General features: G+C 54.7%; 2 protein-coding genes across 20 annotated transcripts in view; one reads left to right on the top strand and one right to left on the bottom strand.

The window, feature by feature from the left end:
* The window catches only part of CIZ1 (CDKN1A interacting zinc finger protein 1), a 37615-nt gene extending 34741 nt beyond the window's left edge, over window positions 1-2874 (top strand). For all 19 annotated transcript variants that reach the window (XM_063697047.1, XM_063697051.1, XM_019033281.4 and 16 more), the window contains 3 exons: window positions 1773-1842; window positions 2057-2178; window positions 2533-2874. In XM_063697047.1, the coding sequence (XP_063553117.1) occupies window positions 1773-1842; window positions 2057-2178; window positions 2533-2742 (402 nt within the window). In that variant the 3' untranslated portion in view covers window positions 2743-2874. The remainder of the gene's footprint in view (window positions 1-1772; window positions 1843-2056; window positions 2179-2532) is intronic.
* Window positions 2875-5017: 2143 nt separating this feature from the next.
* Window positions 5018-8748, bottom strand: BBLN (bublin coiled coil protein). The gene is made up of 2 exons (XM_004048678.4): window positions 8468-8748; window positions 5018-5499 (listed from the first exon to the last, which is right to left on the bottom strand). The coding sequence occupies exons 1-2, from the start codon at window positions 8544-8546 to the stop codon at window positions 5327-5329; spliced, it is 252 nt and encodes an 83-aa protein (XP_004048726.1). The 5' UTR covers window positions 8547-8748; the 3' UTR covers window positions 5018-5326.
* Window positions 8749-13748: the final 5000 nt, after the last annotated feature.

Raw genomic sequence — 13748 nt, 5'->3', positions numbered from 1 at the left:
CATGCCACAACTGATTACTGTCAACTGCCTTCTGCATGACTATGTAATTATGCATGATGACTAGAGAGTGGCAGTTAAAATATGCAAAGCCTGACTGAAATTTGGACCTGTGTGGAGGAAGGGAAAGGGAACAGCATCAGTAAAGGCACGGAGGTGGGAAACTATGTAGTGTGCAAAGGAAAAGTCAGATGATGGTGATGATAATGGTGAGACTGACAGCAGCAGACATCTTTTTGAGCACTTAGTGTGTTCCAGGCATGTGTACCAAGCACTATCCTGGCTGAATCTCATCAGATTGGATGGCAGGAAGTAAAACTTCAGAGTCCACGTTTCCAATGCTGCAGCTACCCTGTCTCTCATGAATGAGGAGCTGGAGGAGCTTGGATTCGTTGCAGTTTTTTTTTTTTCTTTTTTTTTTCGAGACAGAGTCTCGCTCTGTCGCCCAGGCTAGAGTGCAATGGTGCGATCTCGGCTCACTGAAACCTCCACCTCGTGGGTTCATGCGATTCTCATGCCTCAGCCTCCCAAGTAGCTGGGATCACAGGTGCCTGCCACCACGCCCGGCTAATTTTTGTATTTTTAGTAGAGACGGGGTTTCACCGTGTTGGCCAGGCTGGTCTCGAACTCCTGACCTCAGGTGATCCACCCACCTCGGCCTACCAAAGTGCTGGGATTACAGGCGTGAGCCACCATGCCCAGCCAGATTCTTTGCAGTTTAACATGTTTCCAGAGAGTGTGTTCTAGGTCAGGCCCTGGTGCTGGACGCAGGGACCCACGAGGGCCAAGGCCTGGTCCTTGCCCTCAAAGGCTGACCCAGTTATAGTCCAGGGTGGTGAGGGGCCAGCTGGGGCTGCTCATAGCCTCTGGCAGCCAAAGTGGGGTATTGAGGGGCTGGGGAGGAAGCGTTGTTGGCGGGGGGGCGCTGCAGTCCTAGGCAGGGTAGTATGAGGCCCAGCTTCATTGCTCAGTAGTCACATCATCTCAGGCAAGCCACTTGGCCTCTCTGAGCCTCAGTTGCCTCTGCTCAGAAGTAACAACCTGAACTTGGACTATCAGGGAAGCCCAGGGCCCACAGCTTGGTCCTAGGAAGGGCTTAGCAAACGGGGGTGGTTGTCCTTCTTGGAAGCCACATTTGTTTGCCTGGTGAGTGGTGGAGGGCACTGCTAGGCCTGCTAGGGCTGACACGGCCAGAGTCAGATGACCTCATCTCACATCCAGCAGGTGAAATGCAGTCTTTGATCCCTTGAAACCCACCCCCTAGGACCAAGGTCACTGCAGTATTGGATAGGACCTCAGGGAGTTAGCAGGGGGCTCGTGGTTAAGAGTGTGAACTACGGCTTAGACCTACAGGGTTCCCTGCCCAGCTCCTCCACAAACCAGCTGTGCAACCCTAGACAAGTGAGTTAATGTCCCTGGGCCTCAGTTTCTTCTTAGTAAAATGTGTGTAGCCATAGAGGGCTGTTATGAGGATTCAGTCAAATGACACATGATGTCTTGGGCACACCTGGCGTGGATTATGGCGCCTGTAGGAGCAGGAGGGCTTCCTGGAGGAGGGGGCTAGTTGAACAGAGTCTAGAAAGTATAGATTGGGACGAGCACTCTGGGAGGCAGGATCACCATGTGCAAAGGCTCAGAGAATGCCACCCACTACCTCCTGGAAATCAAGGGGATTCTGTGTGTCCAAGGGCATTGGTGGTCTCTAGGCCCCCGACCTGTGTCTGGGAGGTGTCAAGGGGAAGCCGGATCCGAGGCCCACACTTGCATGTTTTCAGGTGAGGTCCAGAGATATATCCAGAGAGGAGTGGAAGGGCTCGGAGACCTACAGCCCCAATACTGCGTATGGTAAGGCCCCAGCTCTGAGCCCACCTGCAGGAGCTTCAGCCCTTGGGCCCGGCCTCCACATGACCCTCCCATATCCCAGCCATGGCATTCTGGCTGGGAAGCCTTCTCTTCTGCCCCTGCTTAGAGGGTTGGGGAGCACATGGGCCCCTAGAGAGGGAGGGACACCTCGCTGGTACAGGGATGTGAGTGCAGACCCTGCCATCCCATCCTACAGGTGTGGACTTCCTGGTGCCCGTGATGGGCTATATCTGTCGCATCTGCCACAAGTTCTATCACAGCAACTCAGGGGCACAGCTCTCCCACTGCAAGTCCCTGGGCCACTTTGAGAACCTGCAGGTGAGCCGGACATCCTGCCCTGTCCTCCCCTGGCCACAGACTTAGTCTTAATCCAAGCTGATCCACGTGGCTAGTGGCCACTCCCTCTTGTGCAGGGCCCCAACCCCCAGGCACCACCCCTGCACCAACAGGGAGAGAATTAGAGCTGGGGTGGGGTTGGGCTCTTATTGTTCAAGCGGATGCTGAGTGCCAGGCTGTTAGCTCCAGAGACTTGGCCCAGAGAGGCCGAGTGCATCACGCAGGGTCACAGAGCACACTAATACTGTCTCAGCCAGAGCTGGGGAAGTAGCTGCTGGCCAGGAGCATACCATGTAGGGAGGAGACCCTGACCTTACCTGCACCTTCTGTATCCAGAAATACAAGGCGGCCAAGAACCCCAGCCCCACCACCCGACCTGTGAGCCGCCGGTGCGCAATCAACGCCCGGAACGCTTTGACAGCCCTGTTCACCTCCAGCGGCCGCCCACCCTCCCAGCCCAACACCCAGGACAAAACACCCAGCAAGGTGACGGCTCGACCCTCCCAGCCCCCACTACCTCGGCGCTCAACCCGCCTCAAAACCTGATAGAGGGACCTCCCTGTCCCCGGCCTGCCTGGGTCCAGATCTGCTAATGCTTTTTAGGAGTCTGCCTGGAAACTTTGACATGGTTCATGTTTTTACTCAAAATCCAATAAAACAAGGTAGTTTGGCTGTGCAGTTCCCACCAGTACTTCTATCTGGGTGGATAGGGGAAGGGCGGCACCCCAGCCAACTCTCAGCCAGCACCCAGCCTCTCTGGGCCATGTGGTGGCAGAACCAGAAGGCCAGACAGGCTCCCTGGGAACCAGGGACTCTGGATCATGAGGCACTTCACCTGTCTGAACTTCGGTTTCCCTCTTTTAAAAAAATTTTTAGGCAGGGCGCGGTGGCTCACACCTGTAATCCCAGCACTTTGGGAGGCTGAGACGGGTGGATCACCTGAGGTCAGGAGTTCAAAACCAGCCTGGCCAACATGGCAAAACCGTCTCCACTAAAAAATACAAAAATTAGCTGGGTGTTGTGGCGGGCGCCTGTAATCCCAGCTACTCAGGAGGCTGAGGCAGGGAGAATTGCTTGAACCCGGGAGGTGGAGGTTGCAGTGAGCCGAGATCGTGCCTGTGCACTCCAGCTTGGGCAAAAGAGTGAGACTCCATCTCAAAAAAAAAAAAAAATTTAATTTTTGAGCCAGGCGGGGTGGCTCATGCCTATAATCCCAGTACTTTGGGAGGCTGAGGTGGGCGGGTCACCTGAGGTCAGGAGTTTGAGATCAGCCTGGCTAACATGGAGAAATCCCGTCTCTACTAAAAATACAATTAGCCAGGCATGGTGGCACGCACCTGTAATCCCAGCTACTCGGGAGGCTGAGACAGTGAGGCAGGAGAATCGCTTCAACCTGGGAGGCAGAGGTTGCAGTGAGCCGAGATCGTGCCATTGCACTCCAGCCTAGGTGACTCCATCTCAAAAAAAAAATTTTAATTTTAATTTTTATTTATTTTTTGAGATGGAGTCTCGCTGTCTCTCAGGATGGAGTGCAATGACCCAATCTCAGCTCACTGAAACCTCCACCTCCCAGGTTCAAGTGATTCTCCTACCTCAGCCTCCTGAGTAGCTGGGATTACAGGTGCACACCACCACGCCCAACTTTTTGTATTTGTAGTATAGACAGGGTTTTGCCATGTTGGCGAGGCTGGTCTTGAACTCCTGACCTTAAATGATCTGCCTGCCTTGGCCTCCCAAAGTGCTGAGATTACAGGCGTGAGCCACCGCACATGGCTAATTTTTATTTTTTTGAGGCGGGGTCTGGCTCTGTTGCTCAAACTGGAGTACAGTGGTGCCAATCTTGGCTCACTGCAACCTCTGCCTCCCAGGCTTAAGCCATCCTCCCACCTCAACTTCCCGAGTAGCTGGGACCACAGGTGTGCGCCATCACGCCTGGGTAATTTTTCGTAGGTTCTTGGTAGAGATGGTGTTTCGCCATGTTCCTCAGGCTGGTCTCAAATTCCTGGGCTCGAGCAATCCGCCCACTGTGGCATTCCAAACTGCTGGGATTATAGGTGTGAGCCACTGTGCGTGGCCAAGTTTCCCTCTTAATAACGTATCAGAGCTGGGGAAGTTCCTTTGGCTGGAGGCCTAGCAAGGTCAAGTGACTTGCTGAAGACCACGCAGTTGGTAAGTGGCTGGGATTTGACCCGGGCCCGAGCTCTCCGACCCATGCTGGCCTGTCTCTCCAGCTGCACCCTTTGGAGTGCAGGAGTGGGGTCCTTGCTGCTCAGGCCCTCTGGTTCTCTTCTTGGTTCACTAGCAGGCACCCCACCCTCCTGGTCAGGCGACCCTAAGATGAATCATGGGTTGATGGGGCCTGGGCTGAGTTGGCCCTTTACTTCTGCTATTTCCTCATTAGAAAGACCCATAGAGATAAACGATCAGACCAACCCTATTACTGGGGAGACAGGCCAAGAGTGGGAGGGCAATGCTGAGGCTGCATAGCATGTCTTAGCACGTTGGCTGTCTTGGTGAAAGGCCCTAGTACCCAGAGAGGCTGAGAGCATCACACAAGGTCACACAGCATGTCCAACAGTCTCAACTGGGCTTCTGGGCTAGGAAGCAGCTGCTGGCCAGGAATGTATCAGGTAGGGAGGAAGCCCTGCCCTCACCTGCACCTTCTGTGTCCAGAAGTACAGGTGACCAAGAACCCCAGCCCTACCACCTGGCCTCTGAGCCGCCAGTATAGGATCAACACCTGAACACCTAGACGGTCCTGTTCGCCTCCAGCAGCTGCTGGGGTTCTCGTCCTGGGATACAGAGGAGAGAGGCACAGCGGTGTGGGAGACCCATTTAATGTGGACACTCAAGGCCTGGGCAGAGTGGGGAGCGCCCAGGAGTTGGGTGGGCAGGCAAGTGGGTGGGTTGCAGGCCCACTCTTGGCCCCAGGAGGGCATGCCAGGCGGTGGGGGCTGGCCCAGGTAGGCCAAGGGGAGGCCCAGGCAGGAAGGGTGGCCCAGGCAGGCAGACCCACCAGGGGTCCCTGAAGGCCAGCCCTTGAGAAGGTGTCTAAGCCAGGGGGTGAGTGCCCAGGCCAGAGCCTAGCCCAGGGAGGCAGGGTTGGGTCCTGGTTGGGGGCTCTTGGAGCCTAGGGGCTGGCATCACTGGGGGCCTCCCCGAGCTGCTGCTGGAACTCCAGGCGTGTCTGCCGGTTGGACTCCAGCAGCTCCTGGAGGCGGGCGTGGAGGTGGTCATTCTTCTCCTCCAGGTGGTCCAGACAGGAGTTGATCTGGTCCAGCATGGAGTTGATGGCAGCGTATTCTGGGAGGAAGGCGAAAGACAGAGCCCAGATCCTGTGTCTCCTTGGGGCTAATGGACACCCTCCCTCCACTGTTTCCCAGCCTGCTTCCCAAAGGGCTTTGTGCAAGTCCCTACTGCTTCCTGAGCCTCAGTGTCACTGTCTGGAAAATGGGTGGATACCAAAAGAGGAGTGGCTTTGAATGAATGACACTTTAGTACTGCATCCTTTTTTCTAGGGTTAGGGTGGTCACAGGGTGGCGAGCCAGTGTCCTACATGGGAAGTCCTGCCAGATGCCAAGTCTCTGCACTTCCTGCAGCAGCTGCTTAGTGGCCAGAGCTCACATTCCTGAGTTGGGCATTCAAGGCCTCTGTCCCCAGATGGGCCCTGTTCGCCAGCCCTTCTGTGGCTCCCTCAGGATAAAACACCCAGCGGAGTCTCCAGCCCCTGCCTCCTAGCTAGCCCTGCCTCCCTGCCTCTTCCTTTCCTCTCTCACACCTGCCTTTACCTACCTCAGGCCCTTTGAACATGCTGCTGTCTCTGCCTGGAATGTGCTGGGTCCTCCCATCTTCCTTCCCTTCTCTCCTCCTGGATGAGTCCCACTCATCCTTCAAGTCTCAGTATGGATGTCACCACCGGGAGCCCACCCAATGCCCCAGACTGGATCAGGCCTCTATGCTGAGCCCCTAGCCCTCCTCAGCCCTCCACGACCTTCTCTCCAGGATTGACTGCTGTGCTTATCTGAGTGCTGTTCTGTTTCCCCATGAAAGATGAACGGTCCTGTGTTCGCTGCTGGCTCCCTGGTGCCCTCACAGTTTTGCGATAAGCATTTGTTGAATGACTGAGTGAGTGAATGAATGAAGCCTCTGACTTTCCAGCCTCTCCGCCATTGCTCAACTATCCCTGCAACCTAGAATGCCTCAACCACAACAGCCCTTCAAGGACCAGCTCAAAATGCCTCCTCCAAGAAGCCTTCCCTGGTCTCCACTAGAAACCATCACTCCCTCCCCTCCACAGCCACTCCAGAGCTGCCCTGCTCAGCAACACAGTGTCCCTGAGGACTCAAGGTCTGGGCCTGTGCCCACTGCGGGACCCAGTTCTGAGCCAGCCCATGACTCAGATACACTCAGCTGCCAGCTTGAGACCAAGGGGGAAGCAGCCGGTGGAGGAGCTGGAGGAGTGTATCTGGGTTATGGGTGCACATGTGCCTGTGTTCTGGGAAAGGGCACCCGTTGCCTAGAGCCAGCCACCCTCACAGACGACAGCGTCCTGGGAAATCGGCTGCATCTTAAAGTCCAACCCCCTCATGGTATATAGCTAGGGAAACTGAGGCCTCAGAAGGAAGGAACCTGCCCAGGGTCCTCCAGGTTGGTAACAGCCGAAACTCAGGATTGGACTTGGGGGTCAGGGGCGCTTGGGTTTGAATTTCAGCTCTGCTTTACCCCAGCAAGTTGTACCTTTCTGGAAAAAAGGGAAAATAAAAAAGGTTGTGAGGATTCAAACATATCAAGAGTTCAGACAGTGGCCGGTGTGGTGGCTCACGCCTGTAATCCCAGTACTTTGGGAAGCCAAGGCGGGTGGATCACCTGAGGTCAGGAGTTCGAGACCAGCCTAGCCGACATGGTGAAACATTGTCTCTACTAAAAATGTATAAAAATTAGCCAGGCGTGGTGGCAGGCGCCTGTAGTCCCAGCTACTCGGGAGGCTGAGGCATGAGAATCGCTTGAACCCAGAAGGCGGAGGTTGCAGTGAGCCAAGATCACGCCACTGTACTCCAGCCTGGGCAACAGAGCAAGACTCCGACTCAAAAAAAAAAAAGTTCAGACAGGATCTGGCCACAGCAAGTACTTAGTGGATGGTCATTATTATCAATATTTCGAACTCTGTGTCCTGGGATACAGGCTGGGAGGAGGAATTGGGGAGGCAGGTGCCCCACACCCCTCCAGGCCAGGCTTTATCTGTGTCAAGGGTACTTCCCAGTTCCAAGCCTTTGCTTCTGCCTGGGACACCACCCTCCCTCCCCACTGTTCTAAGTCCTGTCTGCCAACATCCACTTAATGTGACCTCCTGGGAAGCTCTTCCTGATGCTCCCAACAGCACTGCCCAATGCAGAGCTACCTAAAACTATTGTGATGGATGTACAACCCTGGGAATACACAAAAGCCTACTGAACTGTACAGTTTAAATGGTTAAGTCGTATAGCTCAATAAAGCTGTTACCCCAAACAAAACAAAGAGCATGCACCATACTTACACCACATTTACTAAATCCTCAGTGTATGTTAACATGCCAATCTTTACTATACCAAAGAGAATAATGACGATAACCATTTACTGAACTCTTGCATGCTAGAACCTGCTAAGGATTCTCCTTTTTTTTTTTTTTTTTTGCATTTACTTCTGACACATCCCAGTGCAGCAGACACTAATCGTTATTCCTATTTTATAGAGGGGGAAACTGAGGCTGAAGAAGATGAGAAGGGAGCCGATGGTTCTCTTCACACCCCACCCCTGCACTCGTAAGCACGCTAAAGGCTGCTCTGTAAGCTGCTGACATTTGGCAAGGCTGTGAGGCTACACCAGCAAAGCCGGGCGGCTGGGGATGCTGAATCGGCAGAGCGACGCCCCCGCGCCCCCCCACTCCACGTCCCGGCCCGGCCCCTCCGCTAAGCTCAACCCTGCCTCCCTCAGGTGCCTCGGTCTCCCCCAGGACTGAAGGAAGTGGTGGAGCAAGGCCCACAAGGGCGAGTGTCCCCGAAGCTGCCTTAGTTTCCCCATCTGTAAAACGGGACTGGTGACCTGCAGTTCTCACGGGGCTGGCGACCGGCTCGCGGGTGCTCGCCCTGCATCCGAGACAGCACCTACAACTCCGGACCCACTCGGGGCAGAATGGGTGGGCTCTTTGTTCCCTTCCGAGACCCCATCTCGATTCCCCTTCCCGGGAGGGCAGCCCTGAAAATGCAAGGTTGCTCCAGCAGCCCCCTCGGGTCACCTGCTTCCCCGAAGCCGTCCTCCTCGCCTTCCGCTCCCGCCTCCACCGGCATCCCCAGGTCTCCGTTGGGGCCCGACATTGCGGGCTCGGGCGCCCGAAGGGCCGCGCGACGATGGAACGCGGCGACCGTCGCGCCGAAAGCCGGCGCCGGATGGAAGGTGGAGGCGGCGGATAGAACACGGGCCGGAAGGGTAGAACGCGGCAGCAGATCTCCGCCCAGAGGCCGGTGCCCCGCCCCTGAAGCCGGAATCCCGCAGCTCCCGCTCCGCCCCGCCCCGCCCCCAGCCGGAACTCCGCCCCCGCCGCTGTTCTGGCCCCGCCCCACCTCCAGACTCCACCCCCACCGCCGGACTCCCGCCTCCACCTCCCTCACAGTCGAACTCCGCCCATTCCTCCGCCGGCCTCGCCCCTCTCCCGGGCGCTGGGCGGGGCCACCACGGGGCTGCCCCTGGAAAAGCCCAGGAGTAGGGAGGTCCGGGAGGAGCGGCGGGAGACCGTCCAAGCCCATCTGCTGCTTCGGCCCTTCCGCGTTGGCGAAATCGAAAACGGGGTTTCCTTGTTAGTTTTTGAGATAGGGCCTGGCCCTGTCTTCCAGGCTGGAATGCAGTGGGGTGATCTCTGCCTCCCAGCCTGAAGCGATCCTCCCACCTGAGCTTCCAGAGTAGCTGGGACTACAGGCGGCTGCACCACGCTGGCTATTGTATTTTTTGGAGACGGGGGGGGGGGGGGGGGAGGGGGGGGTTTCGCCATGTTGCCCAGGCTGCTCTCGAACTCCTGAGCTCGAGCCATCCACCCGCCTCAGCCTCCCAAAATGCTGGGATTACAGGCACGAGCTACTGGGCCCAGCCTTGGAAACGGGGTTTCCACACCTCTTGTGGCTTCCGGATATACCTCTTCACCCGCCTCGCTGAGAGTCACGAAGGGTCTCCTTCCTCTTTGCCTCTCTGTCTGCACCCCAGTGGAGAGGACCCAACACCCCTACCCCTGGATCTGGGCCTTCCTGGTCTTCAGCGCTTCTCTTAGGGCTCATTGGTTACAACCTGTGGGTGGGAATCAGGCTGGACTCCAGCTCTGGACAAGAGAAACAGGAACATTAGCTAGGCGGGGTGGCTCCCACCTGTAATCCCAGCGCTACGGGAGGCCGAGGTGGGAGGATTGCTTGAGCCTAGGAGTTGGAGACCAGCCTGGGAAACATAGTGAGACACCCTACTCCCACCCCGGCCCACTCAGCCCCCCCACCCCCGTCTCTACAGAAAGAACAAAAAAAATTAGCCAGACCTGGTGGCATGCACCTTAGTTGCAGCTGTTTGGGAGGCTAAGGCAGGAGGATCACTTGGGCCCAGGAGTTCGAGGCTATAGTGAGCTATGACTGCACCACTGTACTACAGCCTGGGCAACAGAGTGAGACCCTGTCTTAAAAATAATAATAATTAATTAATTAATTAAAAATAAAATGTTGAATTAGCCAGGTGTGGTGGTACACGCCTGTAGTCCCAGCTACTCAGGAGGCTGAGGCAGGAGAATCACTTGAACTGGGAGGCAAAAGTTGCAGTGAGCAGAGATCGTGCCCTTGCACTCCAGCCTAAGCAACAGAGCAAGACCCTGTCTCAAAAAAAAAAAAAAAAGGCCAGGCCTGGTGGCTCACGCCTGTAATCCCAGCACTTTGGGAGGCCGAGGCGGGCGGATCACGAGGTCAGGAGTTTGAGACCAGCCTGACCAACATGGTGAAAACCCGTCTCTACTAAAAATACAAAAATAAGCCGGGCATGGTGGCGTGCGCCTGTAATCCCAGCTACTCCGGAAGCTGAGGCGGGAGAATCACTTGAACCCACGAGGCAGAGGTTGCAGTGAGCTGAGATTGCACCACTGCACTCCAGCCTGGACAACAGAGCGAAAATCCGTCTAAAAAAATAAATAAATAAATAAAAAGTTTGGCCTGGAGCAGACCTACCTTTGTTTGTTTGTTTGTTTTGAGACAGAGTCTCGCTCTGTTGCCCAGGCTGGGGTGCAGTGGCATGATCTCAGCTCACTGCAACCTCTCCTTCCCGGGTTCAAGCAATTCTTGTGCCTCGGCCTCCTGAGTAGCTGGGATTACATGTGCCTGCCACCACACCAAGCTAATTTTTTTTATTTTTAGTAGAGACGGGGTTTCACCATGTTGCCCTGGCTGGTCTCAAACTCCTGACTTCAGGTGATCCACCTGCCTTGGCTTCCCAAAATGCTGGGATTACAGGTGTGAGCCACCATGCCCGGCCTGGACCTACCTCTTTTTTTTTTTTTTTTTTTTGAGACGGAGTCTTGCCCTGTCGTCAGGCTGGAGTGCAATGGTGCGATCTTGGCTCACTGCAACCTCCACATCCTGGGTTCAAGCGATTCTCCTGCCTCAGCCTCCTGAGTAGCTGGGACTACAGGCACACGCCACCACGCCCAGCTAATTTTTGTATTTTTAGTAGAGACGGGGTTTCACAATGTTTGTCAGAATGGTCTCGATCTCTTGACCTCGTGATCTGCCCACCTCGGCCTCCCAAAGTGCTGGGATTATAGGCATAAGCCACCGCGCCTGGCCCCTGGAGCTACCTTTTTAAGTTGAACTTTGAGAAGCCAAAGAGAAAAAAAAATTAAATAAAAATTTAATTTTTTTTTTTTTTTTTTTTTTTGAGACAGAGTCTCACTGTGTCACCCAGGCTGGAGTGCAGTGGTGGGACCTTGGCCCACTGCAACCTCTGCCTCCCGGGTTCAAGCAATTCTCCTGCCTCAGCCTCCCGAGTAGCTGGGATTACAGGTGTATGCCACCATGCCCGGCTAATTTTTGTATTTTTAGTTTCACCATATTGGCCAGGCTCGTCTCGAACTTCTGACCTCAGGTGATCCACCCGCCTTGGCCCCCCAGAGTGCTGGGGTTAAAAGTGTAAACCACCATTCCTGGCTAGATTTAATTTTTTAAAAAATAAAGAGAAGTAGGAATAGTTCATTTTAGGGAGAGCCCCTTAACTGGGACAGGGGCAGGACAGGGGTGAGGCTTCCCTTAGTTCAAGCTCACCTCAAACCCACCCAGGACTGTGTGTCACATTCTCCAATAAAAGAAAGGTTTGCTGCCCCCGCCTGTGAGTGCTGCAGTGGAGGGTGGGAGGGCCGTGGGCAGAGTGCTTCATGGACTGCTCATCAAGAAAGGCTTCATGACGATCGGCCCAGCTGCTGTCATCCCACATTCTACTTCCAGCTAGGAGAAGGCGGCTTGCCCACAGTCACCCAGCCGGCAAGTGTCACCCCTGGGTTGGACCCAGAGCTATGATCCTGCCCAGGGGTCCAGCTGAGAATCAGGCCCATGTTCTAGGCAGAGGGGCTCACCTACTGGGACTCCAGTAGCTGTAGTGCATGGAGGCATCATGGCTGCAGCAGCCTGGACCTGGTCTCACACTGGCTGTCCCTGTGGGCAGGCCATCCTCAATGCCAGGTCAGGCCCAAGCATGTATCCCAGACAATGACAATGGGGTGGAATCCTCTCTTGTCCCAGAAGCCACCCTCACTGTTCTACCTGAGGAAGGCAGGGGCATGGTGGAGTCTGAAGCCTGCTGTGAGGGTCTCCAGCGACTTGCACATGGTCAGCCCTGCCTTCTCCTCCCTGAACTAGATTGAGCGAGAGCAAGAAGGACACTGAACCAGCACCCAAAGAATTTTGGGGAACGGCCTCTCATCCAGGTCAGGCTCACCTCCTTTTTAAAATTTAATTAATTAATTAATTAATTTTTTTTAGAGACAGAGTCTTACTGTGTGGCCCAGGCTGTAGTGCAGTGGCACAATCATAGTTCACTGCAGCCTCAAACTCCCCACCTCAGCCTCTGGATTAGCTGAGACTACAGGTGCACCACCACCACACCCAGCTAATATTTTTATTTTTGTAGAGAGAGGGTTTCACCATCTTGCCCAGGCTGGTCTCAAACTCCTGGGCTCAAGTGATCCTCCCACCTCAGCCTCCAGATTAGCTGAGATTACAGGCATACTACCACCACGCCTGGCTAATATTTTCAATTTTGTAGAGACAGAGTTTCACCATCTTGCCCAGGCTGGTCTCAAACTCCTGGACTCAAGTGATCTTCCCACCTCAGCCTCCCCACATGCTCAGATTACAGATGTGAGCCATGGTGCCCAGCCTAGCCTGCCCTCCTTGGCTGAGAGTGAGGCCCTCAGCAGAGAAAGAGATTTGCTGATGCTCCACTGCCTTTGAAGGAGGAAGGAGCCACAGGCTAAGGGGTGCAAGGAAGATAGCATGAGAAGCTGGGAAAGGCAGGGAGCAGCTTCCCTGAGAGCCTCTGGAGGAAGCACAGCTCTGTGGACACTCATTTCCACCCAGTGAAACTGATTTCAAACTTCTGACCTTCAGAATATATAGGTGTTGTTTCAAACCCACAGTTTGTGGTGATTTATGACAGTGACACAGGATTTTTCTTGGTCATTCTGCCGGCCGGAGACCCCCAGCCAGTGACACCCCTGTCCAGGAAGATGTCAGCCCTGTTACCTGCTCTGGCCTGTGGCTCCAGAGCTGGCTCAGCCCTAGCACTGTTACAGCTTTCTTTGTACCCTCACTTGGTGGGTCCCAAGCTCTTGTCCAGAGTCCGAGAAGAATGAGGATACGCTGACAGTCAAAGGGTGAGGAGGACAGAGAATAATTTTGTTGAGTGATGGAACAGCTCTCAGCAAAGAGGGGATGTGAGGGTGGTCCCGCACCCCAAGTTGGGCAGTCTCTCCCTCAGTGTGGCTGGGTCTAGGGCTTTTCTGGACTCCGAATGGGGAGTGCATGCTGATTGGCTTGTGAGTATGCAAAACAAAGGCTAAAACAAAGGCACCACTCAAAGGTGGGCATGACAGTGTAAAAAACCAATTAGGCACTTTGGGAGGCCAAGGCGGGCAGATCACAAGGTCAGGAGTTCGAGACCAGCCTGGCCAACATGGTGAAACCCTGTCTCTACTAAAACTACAAAAAAAAATTAGCTAGGCATGGTGATGGGCACCTGTAATCACAGCTACTTGGGAGGCTGAGGCAGGAGAATCTCTTGAACCTGGGAAGTGGAGGTTGCAGTGAGCCAAGATCGTGCTACTTCACTCCAGCCCGGGTGACAGTGCAAGACTCCATGTCAAAATAAAAAAAACAAAAACAAAAAAACCACAATTAGGGATGGGGAGGTATATGTAAAATAGGAGAAGGGTGGGGATCAATCAGAGGAAAGCGTGCCAAATGGATGACAGGGTCTTAATCTGGTCCGTGGATTTGAGTTGTAGCGTT

The sequence above is a fragment of the Gorilla gorilla genome, chromosome 13 (assembly GCF_029281585.2).
Source record: "Gorilla gorilla gorilla isolate KB3781 chromosome 13, NHGRI_mGorGor1-v2.1_pri, whole genome shotgun sequence".
Taxonomy (NCBI): domain Eukaryota; kingdom Metazoa; phylum Chordata; class Mammalia; order Primates; family Hominidae; genus Gorilla; species Gorilla gorilla.
Note: the sequence above shows the minus strand (reverse complement) of the source record. Positions and strands in the feature narration are given on the sequence as shown.